This window comes from Osmerus eperlanus, chromosome 9 (genome assembly GCF_963692335.1).
Source record: "Osmerus eperlanus chromosome 9, fOsmEpe2.1, whole genome shotgun sequence".
NCBI classification, from domain to species: domain Eukaryota; kingdom Metazoa; phylum Chordata; class Actinopteri; order Osmeriformes; family Osmeridae; genus Osmerus; species Osmerus eperlanus.
Window position 1 is genome coordinate 2,841,901 of NC_085026.1, and position 24,030 is coordinate 2,865,930.

At 46.4% G+C, this 24,030-nt stretch overlaps 1 protein-coding gene across 13 annotated transcripts in view; it reads left to right on the forward strand.

Annotated features, from left to right (window-relative positions):
* Positions 1-23,824, forward strand: part of dtnbb (dystrobrevin, beta b) — a 31,327-nt gene extending 7,503 nt beyond the window's left edge. For 3 of the 13 annotated variants that reach the window (XM_062469186.1, XM_062469185.1, XM_062469187.1), the window contains exons 10-21: positions 87-211; positions 8,356-8,430; positions 16,132-16,237; positions 16,680-16,764; positions 16,994-17,117; positions 19,028-19,133; positions 19,545-19,565; positions 20,695-20,854; positions 21,119-21,208; positions 21,308-21,361; positions 21,610-21,630; positions 22,161-23,824. In XM_062469186.1, the coding sequence (XP_062325170.1) occupies positions 87-211; positions 8,356-8,430; positions 16,132-16,237; positions 16,680-16,764; positions 16,994-17,117; positions 19,028-19,133; positions 19,545-19,565; positions 20,695-20,854; positions 21,119-21,208; positions 21,308-21,361; positions 21,610-21,620 (957 nt within the window). In that variant the 3' untranslated portion in view covers positions 21,621-21,630; positions 22,161-23,824. Of the gene's footprint in view, positions 1-86; positions 212-8,355; positions 8,431-16,131; positions 16,238-16,679; positions 16,766-16,993; positions 17,118-19,027; positions 19,134-19,544; positions 19,566-20,694; positions 20,855-21,118; positions 21,209-21,307; positions 21,362-21,609; positions 21,631-22,160 lie in introns of all 13 variants that reach the window. The other 10 variants (XM_062469188.1, XM_062469192.1, XM_062469190.1 and 7 more) reach the window with 10 other exon arrangements.
* Positions 23,825-24,030: the final 206 nt, after the last annotated feature.

A 24,030-nucleotide genomic window follows, 5' to 3' on the forward strand; every position in this document is an offset into this window, starting at 1 on the left:
AATTAGTTCCATAATCTCTTGACCAAAACACTGGATAGGAACGGTGTGAGGTGACGGTGGCCATTTTGTCTGGGTGTCTCTTGTAGAAGTCTCCAGCTAAGAAGCTGAGCCACGCCATCAGCAAGTCTCTGGGGTGTGTCCCCATTGGCGAGCCCCCCCACCCCGTGTTCCCTGAGCAGGCGGAGAGACCCCAGGACCAGCCCCACACCATGTACGTACCACACACCTCACACACCATGTACGTACCACACACCTCACACACCATGTACGTACCACACACTTCACACCTCACACACCATGTACGTACCACACACACCTCACATCTCACACACCATGTACGTACCACACACACCTCACATCTCACACACCATGTACGTACCACACACACCTCACCTCACACACCATGTACCAACCACACACACTTCACCTCACACACCATGTACGTACCACACACACCTCACACCTCACACACCATGTACGTACCTCACACACCTCACCTCACACACCATGTACCAACCACACACACTTCACCTCACACACCATGTACGTACCACACACACCTCACCTCACACACCATGTACGTACCACACACACCTCACCTCACACACCATGTACGTACCACACACACCTCACCTCACACACCATGTACGTACCACACACACCTCACATCTCACACACCATGTACGTACCACACACACCTCACATCTCACTCACCATGTACGTACCACACACACCTCACCTCACACACCATGTACGTACCACACACACCTCACATCTCACTCACCATGTACATACCACACACACCTCACCTCACACACCATGTACCAACCACACACCTCACCTCACACACCATGTGCCTACCACACACCACACACATCACCTCACACACCTCATTCCACATGGCAAAAATAAAGAAATAAATGCATAGAATGTATTTGCATTAATCATTTATATTATTTATTTTTATAAATTTTACATTCATTTGTAGATTTCCAACTGAAACTATAGTATTTCAGTTTGTATAAATTAATAAAGAGAAGCATCTGAGCAACATCTCAGATGTGTCCACTGACATTAAACGTCCAGTTGGCTGAGAAACAACTACACAGGAAATCCCCCTTGCCTAGCTGTGGTCAGACAACATGCATGTCCATCTATGTGCTTCTGTAAATGTGTTGTTGTAAGTGATACTGAGTTAGATCAGATAGACCAACATTCTCATACAAGCCATACAGTAGGCCAACCAACAGCAGCGCTCATCAAATACATCCACTAGAGGAGAAACTAGTCAGCTAACACCTAGACCGGAAGCTCATTGGATAAAAAAAGTTAATTTATTTAAACATGGGAGCTTTTTAACTAGGTGTATGTCTATAAACACAGATAAAAAAAAAGCTATTGCAAAATTCACATCAATAAGCAAACAACCAGTACACGCACACACACGTGCATTGGAGATTAAAACCCTCTAGTCTTCAGCAAACTGCTCGGACCGCATCCCCCATAAACTCCTCTTCCGAAACCACACACTATCATTTGATGAGGTATGGGTGAACTGTGTGAGGTTTCCCGTTTCCCCGTTTAGTAAATGCTACTCTAAACTGTTTCTGCGAAGCAGTGATGAAGCCTTATGGGAGAAACATTTTATTCCATGCTGAAGTGAAGCTGTGAATTTTGCATTGAGATGAATGGAAAATGTAGGTTACTGCAAACACACTGTCCGCAGCTATGTTTTTTCAGCTTGTCGAAGGTCTAGGAGACTAGATTAGTCAGTGCAGTATATGTAGCATAAAATTGCATTATATGCATAGATTAATAATGATTTAAACAACATATTCTAAATCTGGCATTGTTTCCATATGAATCTTATGTCAGCCCCCCTCCAGTATCTTCAATAAGCTGTAAACCGTGTCTGCGCTGGACGTTGATTGGCTGTGACAAGCTCGGCTTCATGTGCACAGGCCAGAATTTCAAGTGAGTTCTCTTGAAACTCTGGGCTCTTGTTTAGGCTGGGGTTCATGGCGCACGGTCAGACAGCTTTCAGCCCAGGACACCTTGTGAGTGGCGCTCGGGCAGATAGCTTTCAGCCCAGGACACCTTGTGAGCTCATGGTGTTTTACTTTCAGACATCTCGAGGGCCCAGATGGGTAAAGTTCTAGTTTCACGCTCTCTATGGCATTTAGACCATGGCTGGATAGCGTGTAGCCAGAAGCTTTTGTGACGATTCGCTAGCTGGTGGTACTAGATCAGTCACCAAATACGTTCCCCAGGTGCAGGACAGCATAAAGGAGACTCAGAGACGGTACATGCGGGTTCGATATTGGTTGTATTGTTTTTCTCCCGATCAGTGACGACAGACCACAGTAGGCACCCCGCTGCACTCGGCATTAAGAAAGCAAAGAAAAAAATCCAATTTACGTCAAAGCAAAATCCTTTCTCTAAACAAAAGAAACTACAGCCGATCTGCATGTTCTCCGCCCTGTTCCTGACATTTGGATTTGGTCATATTTGGTATCCCATTGGTAAGTCTGCAGCATGGATTTTTCTATACAGTGACAATTTGTGAAGAATATACATTTTTCAATGGTTCGCAATGTTTTGGAGGAATCCGCCATTGCTGCTTGCAGCTATATTTAGGATTCCTCCGTAAGGAGGAAACCTATTGTTATTGTTAGTTTTATTATTATTATTATGATTCTAGTTCCATGGGATTTCAGCCTCCGGTAGCACAAGTATTCCGCTTCCTTGCGTGCTCCGCGGTCCTCCTTCACCTCTCTCTCCTGTTCGCCTAATCGGGGCCTTTTTAAAGAAAACACAATCAAGGTTTATTCATTACACCTGGTTGCTTAATTGGGTCGTTTGGGTGTCCTTGGGCCTACCTCCCAGGCGAGGTACCCACGGACCCAGTATGCCACCCGAACCCTCACACTTTGTTATGGCTGGCTGTCTTGGAGTCTAATGTTAGCCCCTTGTTTTTTCAATGTGTCTCTGTTGTGATGTCTTAGTCTGTGATGCAAGATTTACTATAATACCACTTCCTGTCATCTGCTCTTTACTTGAACCGTAGTTATTTCGTGTTTTGCCTCTGAAGCTCAGATGTTTGTGTTGAATGCTTAATCAGATGAACATAAATGCAGCAAATGACTCTTGTAGAAATAATCAGCGTTCTGATTCTGGTTTTCTATCTTTTGTAATATAACTCATTTCATCACAGCAGGGAGGATAATGATGATGATGATTTTGTTTTCCTCAGGTTTGCTAGGATGGCAGAATTTAAATTAAAATCCTCAAAGCAATGCCAACGACATAGAGTAAACTACAGTTTAATTTGTTGTTAATCTGAGATTAAACACTTAATTTGATCCACAAGAACCTTGCGACAGTCGATAAGGAAATTCCTCATCAGACATAATTTCCCGTACATTGGCAAACACTGCCTGAATATCAAACTAGCATCAGTATTGCACAGACAGTTCCCAATCAGAGTCAGTTTGTCAGTGTTTGAGTCCTCCGCGCCCTGCCGCCCCGCCCAGCACTGGCAGAATCGTGACCCAGGACGGATGTCCTTCAGCGGGGTGTCGCAGGTCTGTCTGACGGCTGTTATCCGCTCCTGGAGCTGGCTGAGTGGGCTTGGCAGAATCAGGGGAAAGCATCAAGGTTAATCACACTCCTAAGCCGAGGAGACAGCCAAGAGTCCTAGTATCTCATCCTCTATCTCAGTTGTGGTTCTCTGAGGCATGGTCTGTCTCTCTGTTTTTGCAACGGATTCGGGTTGCTGTCCTTACTGTGAGTGACAGACAACAAACCCTATAGAGGAATGACTCAAGATCTCTATACTGAGCCTGGGTATTATAGTAGAACCTTTACATTCACAGCATGCATCACCCCCAAACTTTATAAACTGTTAATCTGTATTACACCTTGGCACCTTCTCCAGGTCCCGTCAGATTTCATTTGTGGCATAAAAGAAATGCGTACCGTAAAACAAAAGTGTGCTGTATTATGTTTTTCTGGATGATCCACGATCCGTCAGGTTTCTGGGCAAGGAGAGAGAACGGGGGCGACCATCACAAGGAAGTCAGGAGGCTTCATGGCTTTATGTTTTTTATTGTATTTATGTCTGGGCACCCAGTGATCAAATGCAGTCATGCAAATAGTGCTGTCGGAAATAGAATGAGGAGAGGCTGGGTAGTGGATGGGATTTCATCAGACCCCCCCCCCTCACCCAGTTCTCCTGAACGAACAGCAGGGGACATTAGGAGGCTCTGCACGTGGTTCCTACAGGGCTCAGCACGTAGCCGGCTTTGATCTTTGAGCGCCTAAATGTTGTGTCTTTTTCTTTCCTGTTGGACCTCCCAGGTAGCATTATGTGTAGAGCGGCAATACGGGGAGCGCAGAGAGACAGGGAGATGTCAGACAGAGAGAGATGCAGACAGACAGACAGACAGACAGACAGACAGACAGGAAGATGTCAGGCAGGCAGGGAGATATAACAGACAGAGAGAGATGCAGACAGGCAGACAGACTGACAGACAAACAGACAGGAAGATGTCAGGAATACGGGGAGATATAACAGACAAAGAGAGATGCAGACAGAAAGACAGGAAGATGTCAGGCAGACAGGCAGGCAGGCAGACAGACAGACAGAAAGACGGGAATATGTCAGTCTTACTGACAGACAGACAAACAGACAGGGAGATGTAGCAGACAGACAGAGATGCAGAAAGGCAGACAGACAGACAGACAGGAAGATGGCAGACAGACAGGAAGATGGCAGAGAGACAGGGAGATGACAGACAGAGACAAGTCAGCAAGATTAGTGGTAGTTCCCGCGACGTCTGAGTGCAGCTCTATTTCTTCCCCAAAGTTGTGACATTTATCAACTTGTGCTGAGGCCCACCAGGCATCAGACAGTGTTAGTTAACATCAGGCCCAAACGTAATACGCAGATTTTTTTCACATTTTCTGCGGTTATTCAGACTGAAAATCTGCAGAAATCTGCGGAATTCCGCTAGCCTTTCTGTTCTTATGTCGGAGCGACCGAAGATGTTCCACAACAGTTTGATGGCGAATATGGTCGATTGACTGTTGACAGACTTTGCAAAAAAGTATTGATCCATCCTCATAAAGATCAGCTGAAAACTCCCTGGCCCTGTCTCTTGCTGTAATTTTGGTCGATAAGTGTTTCCTTTTCAATTCTTAGCATTTTTAGCTAACGTTTTAATAATAGAGACGTAATATGAGTTGAAAGTTTATTTACATTTTGCCTCAGACCAATGCGTTCTACTTGAAAATCTGAGGGTTTTCGTCGGAATTCTGCGCCTGCGTATTCCATTTGGGCCTGGTTATGAGACATGACACGTGTGGAGACCCAGAGAGAAGAGGATGGGGTCTGGGCACGCTGCCGACAAAACAGGAAAATAAACAGTTGTGTCTTTACATAACACCCTCAACCCTTCTGCTTTTGACTGTGCTTAACGTGCCAGAGATGAGGGCTATTTTTGGTATGAGTTATAAACGGCCTTGGTGATTGTTTTGGAAGAGGATAGTGAGTGAAATGTACAGTATGTTACATAACCCACTGTGGATAAGTGTGCTGGAGTGAAATTATGGAAATGGGATTCTGAGGTGGCTGCGTGCTTCTGTCTCATGGGACACTTGAGGGAAATAATAAAACACATTGATGTTTTATTATTAGGGAAGAGGGGAATAGGGGTGTGTGGAGCAGGCGGAAAAAGGGAGAGAGAGAGAGAGAGAGAGAGTCTCTGTCGTCATCCAGTCATGTGACTGGAGCGTTCCCTAGGAGACGGCAGCAGTGTAGTACATTGAGATGCTCTGAGGCGGACCAGAACGCAGAAGGCATCTGGCCGGAGCAGTGCGTGGATGTATCTGGCTGTCCACTCTGGTGCTTTCCACCCTGCAGGAGGTGAGTGAGATCTGCCCCCTATCCCTCTCTCTCTGCCTGGGCCTTCTCCTCTGGCTCCAGGACAGCTGAGGTGATGCAGAGCATGCAGGAAATAGGATGTTGGATAGGTGTTGATGTTTTTGTATTGGTTTGTCTATGTGACAGTATGAAACAGACTGTCGGATTGATTTGTAGATTTGTTTCTGTTTTGATCATGTAATACTGTCTTCATGAGAGATCCAGTTGTGCATTTTCAGGTGTGTGTAGACTGGAGAGATAATATGCTGATCTCAATGTTTCTTCTTTATTAGTTGGGAAATACTAATAATGTTGGAATGGTAATGAAAAACATGAGAAACAAACCCTGGTTTATTCCACCAAAGAGAGAGAGAGAGAGAGAGAGAAAGAGAGAGAGAGAGACTGTGGGACTGTTAGATGATGTCTAGTCGGAGTCTGTTTGTCAGTTCTAATACATTCTGCTTTGAAGTTGGACAACCTGAGCTGTGCACAGCCCGACACACAACTAATGAGATCTGTGCTTCTTCCCAGACACAGTCAGACAGAGGCAGGGATAGACAGAGAGGCAGACAGACAGAGGCAGGGATAGAAAGAGAGGCAGACAGACAGAGGCAGGGATAGACAGAGAGCCAGACAGACAGAGGCAGGGATAAAAGCAGAGGCTGGGACACAGACAGATGAGGAGTCACAGACAGAACAAGAGGCAGAGTTACAAACTCACGGAGGCAGAGGCCGAGACAAGACTGAAATAGACAAATAAACAGAGACAGAGATACAGACAGAGGCAGAATATAGGTAGCAGAAACAGAATTACAGAAAGACAGGTAGACACATAGATTGAGACAGAGGTAGAATGGAGGCTGAACAGTGTCAGAGACAAAGACACTGAAAGAGACATAACAGACAGAAGCAGGGACACTGCCAGAAGCAGAGCAGACAGAGGCAGGGACACTGAGATGCACAGCCAGAGGCAGAGCCAAAGACAGAACAGAAAGAGGCTGGGACACTGACAGATGCAGAACAGAGACAGAGGCAGAGACAGAGACAGAACAGACAGAGGCAGGGACACTGCCAGAAGCAGAGCAGACAGAGGCAGGGACACTGACAGATGCACAGCCAGAGGCAGAGCCAAAGACAGAACAGAAAGAGGCTGGGACACTGACAGATGCAGAACAGAGACAGAGACAGAGACAGAACAGACAGAGGCAGGGACACTGCCAGAAGCAGAGCAGAGGCAGAGCCAGAGCCAGAGACAGAGACAGATGCAGAACAGAGGCAGAGCCAGAGCCAGAGGCAGAACAGACATAGGCAAGCACACTGACAGATGCAGAACAGAGGCAGAGCCAGTGGCAGAACAGAAAGAGGCAGAGGCAGGGACACTGACAGATGCATAACAGAGGCAGAGCCAGAGGCAGAGCAGACAGAGGCAGAGCCAGAGGCAAAGACACTGACAGAGGCAGAAGAGAGCCAGAGCCAGAGGCAGAGCAGACAGAGGCAGAGGCAGACCAGACAGAGGCAGAGACAGAGACACTGACAGATGCAGAACAGAGGCAGAGCCAGAGACAGAGCAGACAGAGGCAGAGACAGGGACACTGACAGAGGCAGAACAGAGGCAGAGCCAGCAGCAGTGGAAGCTTTGATGCTGAAGCCAAATGAAGCCAAGATCTCTGTTTACTTTCCTAAACCATCTGCAAAGTCACCTTTAGTAGTTCCTCTGCCTCTTCATCTTTAATTACATTTCTGGTCTGCTTTTTGTTCCTCTTGCTCATTTTAATCAGATTTGAGCTAATAGCATTAAAAAATGCCAACGCCACAAATGGACTTTTGCCTGCCTCCCTGGCGGCATTGCAGTCTCCCACGGAGCGTGCAGACGTGTTGTGTGACCACATTAGGAGGACTCCCCTCGGCTCAGCCGTCAGGGTTTCTGATTCATGAAAATATAATGTCCCTGTTCCTTGGTGGCATGACTGTACATTGCTGCATAGGACTGTGACAGGGCTGTGTAGGACTGTGACAGGGCTGTGTAGGACTGTGACAGGATTGTGTAGGGCTGTGTAGGGCTGTGTAGGACTGTGACAGGGCTGTGTAGGACTGTGACAGGATTGTGTAGGGCTGTGTAGGGCTGTGTAGGACTGTGACAGGGCTGTGTAGGACTGTGACAGGATTGTGTAGAGCTGTGTAGGACTGTGACAGGATTGTGTAGGGCTGTGTAGGACTGTGACAGGATTGTGTAGGGCTGTGTAGTACTGTGACAGGGTTGTGTAGGACCATGTAGGACTGTGTAGGGCTGTGTAGGACTGTGACATGGTTGTGTAGCGCTCTTTAGGACCGTGTAGGCCTATGTAGGACTGTGTAGGGCTGAGTAGGGGTATGACAGGTCAATACATGGTTATGCAGTTTAGTATTAAAGACCTCTAATCTTGTGTTTTTAGTCAGCCGAAGCCAGTGGCCAACAACATGAACGACACTATGCTCATGTCCTCTGGGGCACCTACTCCTAACAAAAGGTAAGTGCCCTTAAGTATAGCTGTCCATCACCAACTGAGTCTCTACAGAATGGTACTTACATTAAACAGTTATTAAACTCTACTGTCATAGCTTTAATGCTAACCAGTTACAGAGCACTAACAGTTACTGTTTTTTAAGTAGCACACCACTGCAGTGTAGTCATCTACTTTATGTATTGAAATTCAACAAGCTTACAAATTACATCAAATTAAACGACCAAAGCAATTATATTCCGATCTCTACTCCATTATGATCTGCGACACGTTTTTGCATTAGAGCACGCCCCAGTGAGTGTGCCAGGGAAGGAAAAATACATTGTGTTGTCTAACGTTGAGGGCTCTTTTGACTAATGGACAGTGATTTTTACGTTGAGCCATATAAACAGATCACTAAGAACTCCCCCCAGTCAGTTAAAGGCCATGTTCAATTACTCCTCTCTGTGGTAATGAAGCAGATCATAGGGACATTATAGTTCTGGATTGTTTCAAAATCATTTATGCAATCTTCCACGCTAAATCACCCATCCGTTCACTGAATAACATCTAGTTGACGGTGTCACTGTGTCAGCTCAATATTGACCATGTCAGTGAGCTGGCGCTGCTCTCCAGTGGATCACTTGTGTTATCGGTAATCTTTGCAGAGAAAGAGAGGATTGTCCGGTGTGTGCCTAGAGGTGTGGTATAAAGCGGTGTGTGTAATGTGTGTATGTGTGGCTGTGTTATAAAGTGGTGTGTGTAATGTGTGTGTGTGGTGGTGTTATAAATAGTTGTGTGTCCTGTGTGTGTGTGTGTGTGTGTGTGTGTGTGTGTGTGTGTGTGGCTGTGTTATATCGTGTTGTGTGTCCTGTGTGTGTGTGTGGCTGTGTTATATAGTGTTGTGTGTCCTGTGTGTGTGTGTGTGTGTGTGGCTGTGTTATAAAGTGTTGTGTGTCCTGTGTGTGTGTGTGTGTGTGTGTGTGTGTGTGTGTGTGTGGCTGTGTTATAAAGTGTTGTGTGTCCTGTGTGTGTGTGTGGCTGTGTTATATAGTGTTGTGTGTCCTGTGTGTGTGTGTGTGTGTGTGGCTGTGTTATATCGTGTTGTGTGTCCTGTGTGTGTGTGTGTGTGTGTGTGTGTGTGTGTGTGTGGCTGTGTTATAAAGTGTTGTGTGTCCTGTGTGTGTGTGTGTGTGGCTGTGTTATAAAGTGTTGTGTGTCCTGTGTGTGTGTGTGGCTGTATGTCATATAGAGTTGAGATGGTATCCCAGGGCAGCAGAGAGGTAGGCATGCGATGCCCCAGTCCTGTACATGTGCCCGATGGAAGCAGCGCAGGATGGGAGCCAGGCTAAATGAAGACGATTCCTAGTAGAGCTTTGCAACCAAAAACTCCTGTGGCTGTTGTCACTGTGTGGTGACAGGATCGAGCAGAGCGGTCGCATGTCATAGGAAAGATCGTGTCCATGTTGACCACCGACATAATATCAACACAACTCTCAATATGGCACCTTGCAGGCAAACACCCTGTGCTCCTCCTTGTTGTGTGGGTGTAGTAGTAAGGATCTTGTTGGGCCAAACCAGATGCCAACAACATGTCAACACAATGCCCGCCCACCCCCATCCCCCAGCCCTAGGGGGGAAGTAAACAGTGACCAGTGTTGTGTCTTCAGACCAGGGGGAGGGTCAGAAGGAGGCCGTTACACAGCAGTGCGTCTTGCTAGGAGACACTCTCCCCTTCTTGACCGCCCAGTCTAAGAACCCTGATAACCTTTCTGTTGACATTAGACTCTGTGACTCATCGCTGTTCTGGCGCTGTCATGTCATGCTCTGCTGATGACTCTGCTCCAACCCTGGGGAACGGCAGCGACAACAAATCCATGTTCCCATCCATGTTTAGGCCAGAAATCAAACGTGAACTGCTCACGCCATGTCGGTTTGATACGGTGCACAGTGTTGGAGTGGAAGTTGGTAGAAAGAACTAAGGCAATCAGGCAAGTTACTCTGGGGTTAATGCAGAGCAAGAAGTCACTTTCTATCATAGCGCCCATGTGAGCTGACTTCCTGTCACATTAGGTTTGTAAATATGGATCTGTGTAATAACTCTTTTTCTGTTCTGCCTCTGTGTGGCTGTGACCGGCCTGGGAGTTGAAAATGATGAATAATAGAAATCTCCAGGCTCCTCTCTTCTCCAGGCTCCTCTCTTCTCCAGGCTCCTCTCTTCTCCTCTCCTCTCCAGGCTCCTCTCTTCTCCTCTCCTCTCCAGGCTCCTCTCTTCTCCTCTCTTCTCCAGGCTCCTCTCTTCTCCTCTTTTCGCCTCTCTTCTCCAGGATCCTCTCATCTCATCTCCTCTCTTCTCCAGGCTCCTCTCTTCTCCTCTTTTCGCCTCTCTTCTCCAGGATCCTCTCATCTCATCTCCTCTCTTCTCCAGGCTCCTCTCTTCTCCTCTTTTCGCCTCTCTTCTCCAGGCTCCTCTCTTCTCCTTTCTTCTCCTGGTTCCTCTCTTCTCCTCTCTTCTCCAGGCTCCTCTCTTCTCCTCTCTTCTCCAGGCTCCTCTCCTCTCCTGGCTCCTCTCTTCTCCTCTCTTCTCCTCTATTCGTAGAAACATCAGGACTTTTCATTTTCCTGAAGCATCCTCTTCCAGAACATGTGATGCAAACTCAACCCAACACAAAACGTCTGTCCGTTACTCACTGCACGACACATCTGATTGGCTAAATCCAGAGGTGGTTGTCCCGAGTCCTCCGTCTTGTGTATAGTGTACGCTGACATGTCCCCTCGCTGTCTGCAACCATCGCTCAGCTTCGCCCCAAGGACAAGGTGTCACCTCGCTATTTATGAGCTGTTAGTCAGGCAGAAGTACAGCGCCAAAAGAGAAAAAAAATCCTTTGCTGCCGAGCTTGATCGTTTTTAATTTGGAGTTAACAGAGTATCGACCAAACGTCACTGGATATGAAATCTGTAGGGCGACTTCTAGGTGTGGAACTAGTTGTTTGTACGGAGGGGATTCAATAGCCCTGTCATTACTGAGTAGAGGACAATAACTTACCCTCTGCTCCCCTATTCCTCCCTAAAATACTGTGTTGAATGTCCCATTGATCGCCTTGTAACATCCTAAGGGTTGCAGTCGGACTGATGAACACACTATCTCTCTGTGTTTGTGTATTGCGGCTGGCACTCGTTAATCAGGCTGTCTGGGCCAATCAGAGGGGAGCGCTGTGATGGAAACACACCCTGGTTTTGACCCGGCCAAGGAGGGTGCTGGGAAACTGGCCCCACTGGAGATTGATTGGAGCCGGGAAAGCCTCTGACAATGCGAAGACACGTAGTGGTCTAGAGATGAACGTCCCTCTGGAGAGATGGGATCTATAGGGCTCATCCTTCTTAGCCTGGCAGTGGAGGGGGGCTCTGATGTCGGATGATGAATAACTTTAGTCCCAGGCCTGAGTAGGCTGGAGACTCCCGCTGTGGTATCCGGACGAATGGTACCTGCTCAGGGCTGATTTATGCACGGGGTTTGCGGCCATATTAACTGGCTTATTAACTCCTCTCTTTGTCAGAGAGAGAGTGCTGTACTGAGAGAGTAGAGGGCAGTGCATCATCTGGGCTCTCCTTCACTCACCCTGCAGAACACTCTCTGAGGGGGAACAACATATGTCCAGTCAAAATTTCAAATCAAATCAAATTTATTTGTATAGCCCTTTTTACACGCAAGCATGTCACAGAGGGCTTCACATATGCCCATAGAACTGCCCCTCAACCAACCTAAACCCTCAAGGAAGACAAGGAAAAACTCCCAAAAAACTCTCAACAGGAGAAAAAAAAATGGAAGAAACCTTGGGAGGAGCAATTCAGAGAGGGATCCCCTCCTCCAGAGACGGTTGGTGAGAGAGAGGAGCAGAACACAGGCTAAACATAGTCATACAGTGTCGATGGGTTTTTAAAACACCAAAATCCATTATTCAACTTTATAGATGTAGGACAGGACCGGGAGACTTGCGACCAGGTCCAGCGTTGGCTGACCGACGACCAGGCAGGTGCTGACAACTCAAACCCCCCACACCACAAGGGATGTGTGTGGGGGGGGGGGGGCCGAGAGAGGAGAGCAGGGATTAGAGAATGCCAGGAGCAGCTAACAGTTACAGTCATAATAGAATGAGATCCCCACCGGTCAAGTGTGGACTGGTGCAGCAATTTAACAGAGCAAAAAAGGGGAATTTGATGCAACCCCACACACCAAGACAGCGACAGCCCCCCTCATTTGGAACATGAAATCTGTTCCAGGGGAAGAGAACTCTAAAATAAGTTATACTTAAAGAATAAGGATGGAAACAACCCGTCCCCCGTTGCCTCCAACTAGTAACATACTTACCTTTAACAGTCGTAGAATTGACTAAACAATAACGTTTTTAACCTAATTTTAAACGTCGAAACAGTATCAGACTCCCTAATTGAGACGGGTAGTTTATTCCAGAGAAGAGGCGCTCTATATGAGAACGCCCTACCTCCAGCTGTTTTTTTCTTAATTTTGGGAACCACCAGATAGCCGGCATCTTGAGATCTAAGTGTCCTTGCGGGGCAATAGGGTGCAAGGAGACCGGAGAGGTACAGTGGTGCCAATCCATGCAGAGATTTGTAGGTTAGTAGTAGAACTTTGAAGTCAGCTCTGGCTTGGATAGGGAGCCAGTGTAGAGAGACAAGAGTAGATGTTATGTGATCAAACTTTCTTGTTCTGGTCAATAGTCTAGCAGCAGCATGTTGCACCCGCTGTAAATTTTTTAGATGGGTAATTGGGAGGCCAGAGAACAACACATTGCAATAGTCCAATCGGGACGTAACAAATGTATGTATTAGTTTTTCGGCATCATCCTTTGAGAGAAATTTTCGTATTTTGGCAATATTACGTAGATGGAAAAATGCAGTTCTAGTAATTTGCTTAATATGGTACTCAAACGAAAGGTCTGGGTCCATTGTGACTCCTAAATTTTTTACTAGCTGGCTTTGAGAGACTTTGACGCCGTCTAGGTCTAAGGTCAGATTGGAAAAATTATTTCGATATTTTTTAGGACCGATAATTTGAACCTCGGTTTTATCCGAATTTAGAAGAAGGAAATTTGCAGTCATCCAAGCTCTCAACCTAGAAACACATTTTTCCATAGCATGTGGAAATTCTCCAGACTTTATAGACATATATAGCTGAGTATCATCTGCATAACAGTGAAAATTTACCCCAGAGCTTCTAATTAGGTTTCCTAAAGGCAGCATATAGAGAGAAAATAACAGAGGGCCTAGAACTGAACCCTGTGGTACTCCGTATTTTACAGTGGAGCTCCTGGATGAGCAGCCATCATAGTGGACATATTGTGATCTATCGGATAGATACGATCTAAACCACTGAAGTGATGTACCAGAAATCCCAACATAGTTCTCCATACGTTCCAAGAGAATCTCATGATCCACCGTGTCAAAAGCTGCACTTAGGTCTAGAAGAACCAGGACAGAGAAAGAACCCGCGTCAGAGGCTAACAGTAGATCATTGACTACCTTGGCTAATGCAGTTTCAGTGCTGTGGTGGAGACGAAATCCAGACTGGAGAGGTTCATAAAGCTGATTTGAGGAGAGGTGCTCAGTGAGCTGTTGTGCCACAGCCTTCTCTAAAATTTTGGAGATAAATGGCAAATTTGAAATTGGCCTGTAGTTGCTAAGACAACCTGGATCCAGGTTTGTTTTTTTTAAGAAGGGGCTTAATAATAGCTTGTTTGAAATCGTTGGGGACTTGGCCAATTACAATAGATTCATTAATAATACTAAGCATGGGTGGTCCAATAATAGGGAGAAGTTCCCTACAGAGTTTGGCAGGGAGAGGATCGAGAAGGCAGCTAGTGGGTTTCGAGGAGTCTATCAGCTCGATGAACGCTTCCATAGAAATAGGGTTAAAGTGAGTGAGAGCCTCAACATGCAGCATGCTTGGTATAGGGGAAAGTTCAGTGTTGATGGCCACTCCTCCAGGACTAGTCTGTAGTTTGTCCCTTATTGCATAAATTTTTTGGTCAAAGAAATCTAAGAAATCATTGGGAGAGAAATCTGAACTAACACAGAGTGTACTTTTCTTAGTGAGATTTGCAACAGTGTCAAATAGGAACTTAGTGTTGTGTTTGTTCTTACTAATCAACCTAGAGAAATAATCTGATCTGGACCTAATGAGGACTTGCTTGTACTCCATTAGGCTGTCCTTCCAGGCCAGGCGGAAAACCTCCAATTTAGTGGTACGCCACTTATGTTCTAGTTTTCTAGTGAACCTCTTAAGAGTGCGGGTTTCCTCTGAATACCATGGAGCCAGTTTCTTGTCCTTTCTTTTCCTTGGTTTGAGAGGGGCAACAGAGTCTAGGGATAGCTGAAGAACCAAATTCAGATCCCTCGTTTTAGTATTTAATGATTTATTTGGGACGTCAAGGACTTCTAGTGCAGCGGGTAGAATATTAGCCAGTTCCAGAGCTGTGTTTGGGGTTATGCAGCGGCTAGTAGAAATATTCTTAGTGCCTCCAAGGCTCTGGCAGAGGTCCATTTTGAAGGTGACCAGACAATGGTCTGATAATATAGGATTGTGGGGGTGGACAATGACGTCACTAATCTTGATTCCCCGCGTGAGAACTAAATCTAATGTATGCGAGTGAAGATGGGTAGGTTTGGAAACCACCTGAGTGAGACCTGTGGAATACATTAGAGCAGTAAAGGCCTTACTTAAAGGATCTTTTGGGTCATCCACATGAATGTTAAAATCACCCATAATCAAGACGTTATCAGTATATGTCACAAGATCAGCACTAAAATCTGCAAATTCCTCCAGGAAGAGGGAATACGGGCCGGGGGGCCGGTATAGAGTAACTATACAAAATGAGGGAGGGGGGCCAGGAGTAGTAGCATTATTCCTTTTTAAAATAGTTGGTGGTTTCATGCAAATAATTTCAAATGATTTAAAGGTATTTACAGATTTTAGGCTGAGGTTGAAGCTAGCTTTATATATCATAGCAACACCACCACCTTTCTTTGATACACGAGGGATGTGTGAGTACGCAAAATCCGGAGGCGATGCTTCATTCAGGGGGGAATATTCATCAGTCAGCTGTTTATCCATATGCTGCACCCGACAGTGGGACAACCAAAGTCACAGACGGATTTGACCTTTGCAGTTAATGCTAAACAGTTCAAATGAGGGTTTGATACAGCCTGCCGCATGAGGGCCCTTGGGAGTTTTTATTTGTTATTTTGTGTGAGGTCAGCCAACCGCAGACAGCCATTTACGCTGACATCATCAGTAGATGGTGCTCTGTAACTGAGCACCACAGACAGACACGGTCACGTTGATGCTGGCTCTGACAGGAAGTCCAGACAGAACGACAGCCAGAATGTGCAGAATGTGTTTTTCTGTGTCATTGTTATTCAACTAGGGTTTACAAGAAGGCTGCTGTAACTCCACTTACTGTATATACGTCTTTCAACGGCATTAAAGGGTGTTTGAAATGTTTCAATTTTCTTTCTATTTTTCTTTTTCCCTTTCTTCCTCCTTATTTCTAAACTCCCAACCTGCTTCTCTCCCTATCTCCTTTATCTCTCTCTTCATCTCCCTGCCTCCCTCTCTCTCTCCTTTCCTCCCTTTGTCTCTCCCTCTCCCTATCTCCTTCCCTCACCCACCCTCCCTCCCTCTCTCCTTCCTCCCTCCCTCCGGGGCAGTGTGTTGGAGAGCCCCAGCAGGCTGGATGAGGAGCATCGCCTCATCGCTCGCTACGCTGCGCGCCTTGCAGCCGAAGCAGGCAACTCCACAGTGAGTGACCCCACAGTGAGTGACCCCACAGGGAGTGACTCCACAGGGAGTGACTCCACAGTGGGTGACCCCACAGTGAGTGACCCCACAGTGAGTGACTCCACAGTGAGTGACCCCACAGTGAGTGACTCCACAGTGAGTGACCCCACAGTGAGTGACCCCACAGTGAGTGACTCCACCACTGTGACCAACGAGACGCCCCGGGCGACCGCCGACAACCTGTGCCTCACATCGAGCGATCTGACAAGACAGCGTTGTGTAACAGGACGATGGCTGAACATACAGCTGCAGTAACCTAGCTCGTTGTTCAGAGTGAAGGACAAACGAAATTGCGGCCAAGGCCCCCGTTGTTTAAGCCTGGCCATTAAAAAGTCTCCCTACGCACCAGTCATTTTGCACTAAATCATGTTTGATGTCTTCAATTTGTCTGTTCACCCCTGATTGCTTTGTCTTTCAGCAATGTCCTCCAACAGACCTGAGTTTCAACTTCGATGCCAACAAGCAGCAGAGACAGCTGATAGCCGAGCTGGAAAACAAAAACAGGTGAACCCATGTTTGAATATCGCAGTCTTGGTTTAAAACAGGGGATAGGTATAGCTCACTGGTAGAACTTGCACATCAAAAGGTCGCAGGTTCAAATCTCCCTGTACATCACTTTGGATAACGTTTGGGCTAAATAAATACAGGACATGATATTAAAAGCAGTGTGAAAGTGAAAGTGAGATGGCTGAATGGATTCCCATTCTAAGTGGATGTTTGCTTTGAATCGTTGGTCCCTCAGGGAGATCCTCCAGGAGATCCAGAGGTTGCGGCTGGAGCACGAGCAGGCCTCCCAGCCCACGCCTGAGAAGGCCCAGCACAACCCCACCCTGCTGGCAGAGCTGCGCCTCCTCAGGTCCTCACACACACACACACACACACTCTCTCACACACACACACACACACTCTCTCACACACACACATACACACACTCTCACACACATACATACACACACACAGATACACACACACATATACACATCAACACACATATACACACACACACACACATAACAAACACACACACACACCTTCATAACACACATACATACATGCATAACAAACACTAATATAATCACACACACACACACACACAGACACATAACAAACATTCATAGACACATCACACACAGACAAACACACTCATATTAAAGATCCTGTAAAGTGGAATTGAAAAAGAGTTTTAAGTTCACCACACTACAGAAGAATGTGTTATTAACTACCCATCCAAATTCGAATGAAAAAAAAACACAGACAAGTATGTTAAATAAGGCTTTGAAATCGTGAGAAAATCAGCACTCTTCTCTGCTTGAGACTGGGGGTGCGTGTCGCCTGAACGAGCTGAAGCTCCGCCCCTCGCTGAAAATGGACACTAGAGACAACAGACAGTGAGCTCTGCTGTCTGGTAGCACATTAGCTACCATTTCACCAGAATACCATCATTCTACACTGAGTAGCCTAATATCAAGTTAGCGGTTTGCACTAACTCATAGCAGAGATACCTCTGGAAAAGTTTTCTAGTATAATTATAACAAGCACACAGAACTGAGTGATGAACTGCTGGCGGCGGTGGATGGTCCAGGTGCGACCGGAGGAGGAACGGCAGGGAGGGCGATGCTCGGAACGGCTCCACGCTGCAAGAGAAGCCGTGTGTCCCTGAACCCCGTCTGTCTCTGGTCCATGTTAAAACTATCCGCCGTGAAATGGTCACTGCAGAGGCGGCTGTTGGAGTTTATCCGAAGCTCTCCATCAGCGTGGCTCTTCACGAAATCAATCCACCTATTTTTCCTTTCCTCATCAATAGGGAAATTAAATAGCGTTGCAGCGCAGCTGAAGTTCTTGCATCCAGGGAAGATGCAGTTGCGGGTGGAGGGAGACATCCTGAAGCGAGCTAGCTAGCTGATGTAGGCTACAATAACAGTACAGCAGGAGGAGCCATTCAGTGATCTGACGTAGATGGGTCAAAATGACGTAGATAGGTCATTTTTTGGCTCCGCCCATTAAAACCTGACCTGAAAACTGAAACTGAAAACTGTTCTACGGTCTAACTCCACATTTCAGTGCGACAAAGTTTTCGCGATTTGCACATGCTTTCAGGAACTCATTTCACACGTATATAATGTACTTAGAAGCAAATCATGGAATTTGCTTTACAGGATCTTTAACACATACACACACACAAACGCATATGCAGTCACACCCACAGCAGCCATGCCTGGCTACAGCTTTAGGACTCGGGTACCTCGTGCTCAGAAAGTGGCCAGTTTTTTACTGTCATTGAAAATGGACTCTGAACTTGAGTGAAGTTATCCAGGACAAGATATCAGGACACAAACCTGTTGAACCAACATTGTGACCGACACCCCCCAGAGCCCATCATGAACAGCACTATCAGCCTGTACGTTCAAATCTAAGAGATAATCACCATCTGGTGGCCAGCAAGCAGGCCGCAGTGTGTTTGCTAGCCAGCAGTGCAGCTCTCACAGGAACGTGACAATCCTGACAGCCTCGCAGCAGATGCTTGTGAGGTTTGAATGTGTAGTCAGGCAGGAGGCGAGCAGATGGACTTGAGAGGCTCTCAGCAGCTTTGGGTCTCTCAAGTGGATGGACAGTACACTTTGTTGACCACCAGGGGGCGGTGATGAGACCAGGCTCTCGTCACGGTTAGTCGGGAACTGTAAACAAGGAACAGCCTCCGAGCAGAGCTCTGACACCGGATTGACGTGTGCGTGTGTGTGCGTACGCCTGCGTGTGTGTGTGTAACAGACACAGGAAGGATGAGCTGGAGAGGCGCATGTCAGCGCTGCAGGAGAGCAGGAGGGAGCTGATGGTGCAGCTGGAAGGACTGATGAGGCTGCTGAAGGTAGGAGAGGTGATTGTTTCTCTCGCACACCTCACACTTCATTACTACAACCTCCGGCTAGGACTGAGGGCACCATGTTCACACTGTCGACTGTTGATACAGTTTCACACCCTTACTACCACGGGCTAGGACTAAGGTCACCATGTTTATGCTGCCTTTTGTTAATAAAGTTTTGCATTACCGCTTGAAAACTAAGGTTGCACTGTTGACTGAGTTTATGTTCACTTCTGTCACGAGTCTAGCTTTATGCAAGATTAGTTTTGTTGTGTGTATGCATCCACAGCATTGATATTGTACAGTACATCTCTGTACCTAAATAGACACCTTGTCCTGCCTCTCTCCTCTGTGTGGCTGTTGTGTTAACCCCCTTCTCTCCCTCTTCCTGTCTCTCACTGCTTCCTGCTTCCTGTTTTCTGCCAGGACGAGGAGCAAAAGCAGGCAGTAAGTGGCTCCTTATGACATTACCCAGGCTCTTCCCACCCTGTACATCTGACTGATGTTCGGACTGATCTGATAACGTTATGAAGGATGGAGCCTCCTCCACACTGCACAGCTGTAGCCTGCTTTACTGGATTTTGCTCTCTGCTTCAGTGAGATAACACAGACTGTAGACTTTAGACTGAGGTCAAACCCTTCACTCAGATAGGTCTATAGAAGTGAGGGGAGAGAGGGAGAGAAGGTGAATGTGAGAGAAAAATGTGAGAGTGAAAAAGTGAGAGTAAAGATTTTTGCACACCGAGTCCGGAATTCGTGTCCGAAATGTTCGCGCGTTAAAAAATAATTTTTAGGCCGGCGATTACGAAAAAACGCATACAAAATTTCGCACTCAGTGTGCAAAGACCTTTAGAGTGAAAGAAACAGAGAAGGACAGAGAAACGGAAGAGAGAAAGAGAGAAATAGAGTTAAAGTGGAAAAAAAAGTGAGAAAAAAAAACACAGAAGGAGAGAGTTTTATTTTTCTGCTCCAAGTGACAGAGACCTGCTGCTTTCATCCAAGCTAACAGCCCTGTTCCTAATGTGACTGCAGTCTGGCTGGCCATCTGCTGCCTGGCTTCTTGCCACGGTCCTGGCCCGGGCCTTGCACCAATCCCAGGCCTAGGACACAGTGCCCCTTTCACTAGCACCCTAGCCTTCCCAGGCATGGCCTCTCCAACACACACATGGTTCTCGTTAGCTTCCAGACGGTGAGGCTACTCTGTAGACACCGTGCATGGACACGGGCCCGGCAGCTTCCAGGATCCTCCCATCTTGAGCCTCCTCGTCCATCTGGGTCGTGGGTTGCTGTGGATGGCGATTGGGTGGATATGCACTCGTGTGTTTATTCGGGTTTTTAATAAGGCTGAAGCTAGGCCTTCAAGCTTGTCTTCCCTCTTAGGCAGCGATGATGGTGGTGGCTAATGCTAATCTATTCCATCATTGAAGTCTAAAGGTGAGGTCTCGGGCCACTGTAAGGCTTCAAGCTAAGTGTTCAAGCTAGGTTTCTAAGCTCGGTCTTCAAGCTACTGTCTGTCTTCAAGCTTGGACTTTACCCTCACCTCTCACCTGACCCGCTGGTGATGGTTGTGTTGCAGGCCCAGACAGGGGGCTCGCCCCACTCCTCCCCCAGCCACGGCGCAGGCTGCTCCATGCCCATGCCCATACGCTCCACCTCAGCAGGCTCCACCCCGACCCACACCCCCCAGGACTGCCTCGCAGGGGTGGGGGGCGACGTGCTGGAGGCCTTCGCTCAGGGTGAGTGTGTGTGTGTGTGTCCCTCCTTTTCTTCTCCTTCCTTCCCTACCGTACGTCATCTCAGCATTGCTGCAGCTTCATTCGTACCCGACCGTTTTGTGTTTGTGTAACTTTTGAAAGTCGAATGTGTTGGAATCACTCCTTCTTACTAAAACCACCCACCTCTGCCAATAAATTGCTAGTTGTAGTCAATGCCTATGAATAATTGATCATTGTATTTCCCTCCAGTGATGAACGTTAGATTATCTTCTCTCTTTGCATCAGGTGTCCCCAGAAATCTACGGAATGATCTTTTGGTGGCCGCAGACTCGATCACAAACACCATGTCCTCCCTCGTGAAAGAGCTCCACTCAGGTTAGTTGAGCGTCACGTGGTCCGTTTGTCCGCCACCAGGCGTACTGTTCCACAGGGAGAGAGAACATCGTGGCTGAACTCTCTGGTCTGTATTTGTAGTAGATGACGCTGCCGAGGAAGAGGAAAGCCACATGCGGAACGGCGGAGGCAGGGGTGAGTCTGGGACCAGCAGCACCCTGGCTGCAGCCATCACATGCCTCCTGTTAGAGATTGCAACCACTCGCTCCACTCAGTACTTCTTCTGGAACTGTGCACACAGAGTTTACCATCTTGAATTCATTTTTGGGATTAATACAATTGATTAGAATTTATTGTAGAATGGAGACATAGATTATGTGGGATGCTTTAGTGAAATGACATTTGAATGTCACTGAAAATTGCTCTTTGTTTTCTTCGTGCAGACGCAGAATGAACAGTGTAAAGTATGTTTTCTCTTTATGTTTAATGACACAATATCTATAATGTATGATGTCACACATTTGCTACACAAATAAAAAAAACAGACTTGTTATGAAACCATGGTATGAAATCATGTTCAAGTGTCTGACATCATAGCAGTAAAACATTTGCAACCTAAAAAGAAGATGACTAGTCAGACTCTGAGACTAAAATGACCCATAATCCCGGCCAGAGGGGCTGTAATAACCCCCAGCCTGTGTGTAATAACCCCCAGCCTGTGTGTAATAACCCCCAGCCTGTGTGTAATAACCCCCAGCCTGTGTGTAATAACCCCCAGCCTGTGTGTAATAACCCCCAGCTTGTGTGTAATAACCCCCAGCCTGTGTGTAATAACCCCCAGCCTGTGTGTAATAACCCCCAGCCTGTGTGTAATAACCCCCAGCCTGTGTGTCTGTAATAACCACCAGCCTGTGTGTCTGTAATAACCCCCAGCCTGTGTGTCTGTAATAACCCCCAGCCTGTGTGTAATAACCCCCAGCCTGTGTGCTTGCAGGCGCAGTAAGCAGACGGTCAGAGAAGAGTGTCTGGATGTGGCTGGAAATGCTTCAGTGACAACAACCCCCAAGGCATTAGCACATAGAGTAATGCATGCTGTGACTTAACAGGATTTCACTATGTGAACTAAAAATGTTTTCATTACACCTTGCAAGAAAAAAAAGAGCAAGATGTGTCTGTTAGCTCTGTTTGTTCTGTATAAAACTGCTGTAATTACCCAATGATTTCCCTCACGACTGCAAAGGAATGACTTACTGTGCTTTCTCCCCTGCTGTTCTATTCAAGCAGATCATTCTGTATATACTGTACTGTACACATGACCTCGGGAACTCCAACCTGAAAACAAAGCTTATTTCCATGACACTGTTACCAGTCATGGCTTTTGTATGATTTGCGCTTCAAATAATTGGGGTTTTGTTTTGAGTTTTCGTTGGTTTCCTTAGGGTTTTGCATGAAGTTGCACTCCTGTCAGGGGGTTGATGACTGCTGGGATTTAGAAATATCATGCCTCAGATGTGCCCCTGAGGCACATGCTGCTGTGTTCTCAGACAGACATCCCTGCAGACAAATGAGGGCTGTTAGGTAGACCCCTGGGGCTGCTATCAATCCAGGTTGAATAGATCTTAGATATTGATTCTAGTTATCAACCAGGACGTGGAATGGCTCCTCTCGTTCTTATCTCGATGACAACTGAGAGAGCACTTTCTAAATGCTCAGTATGGACATTTCAAACTCGTTGGTCTCTCTTCCCAGTAGTTTAAAAGTATTGTTTGAACAAAAGGTGATCGGTGAGTGGGTGGGGGCGAAAGCGGGATGTTTAAGTAAATACTGTTAAAGTAATCACATCTATATCTATAGGTGAGGATGTGGAAGAAAACACGTCAGTGCACGAGTAAAAGATGATACGATAGCTTTATATAGTTAAAACATGAACTGGAAACACAAATATCGAAGTGAAATGAAACGATGGGTGCTCAGGGACTGTGGAAATAGGTTGAGGTAGCAGTGGCTTTTAACTAATAGATGTAATCAACTCCAGACATGTCTGGGGTTGGTGGGTGTCAAGGGTCAGTCTGGGCCATAAATTATATAGAGGGAGAGAGGACAGCGAGGGGTTAAAAGCTCTGTTTGCATTGGAACGGAGAGGGTTTTGTCTGAAGTGCTTATTGGGTCAGAGCATGTTGTTAATGTAGCTAGGTGTCTGCCTGGGATAGGTAGAGCTTTGTGGTTACTGGGAGCCACTGTGGTGGACAGGACAGAGATACTTGAATCAGATCAGGTCCAATGTTTGCTTATTTTTACTCATTTGTCTTCTGGTGAGTGGGGGCCGTTTTATCATTAAGGGTGGTCATAGGTCTCTGAAAAACAAGCGCTGAAATCAACTTCTAGATACCATTGTAAAGTTTAATAATGATGATGCTATAAAGAGTCAGAGTGCAAATCTGTTCAGTTCATGCAATTAAAATAAAAAGGTAAAGTCGGTAAAATGACTGTATGGTACAAGCCATTGGTTAATCAATGAACTGTTCTGACTTTGTACAGAATTTCTGAGAGCACGCTAGACATTTTACATTGAGATTTGTACAGTCAGTCTATTCTATAAGCTACATTTAAGGTCTTAACAACCTGTTACACTGTGTAAGGAAACAGCTGAACATAAAAGAGCCTCCTGTGTTAATGTTGTTCTAAATGTAATGCTTTCGTTTTGGTCCGTCACATGTTCTCATAAGAAGTATTATCCTAACTTGTTAGTGTAGTTTCATCATTGGTAATATTTTGTCTCAAACACTCATCCAAGTGTGCACTCTCAGTTGCCTAACTGTAGAACCGATGCCGTTCTATGGTTCCAATCCTATTCGTTTAGGGTT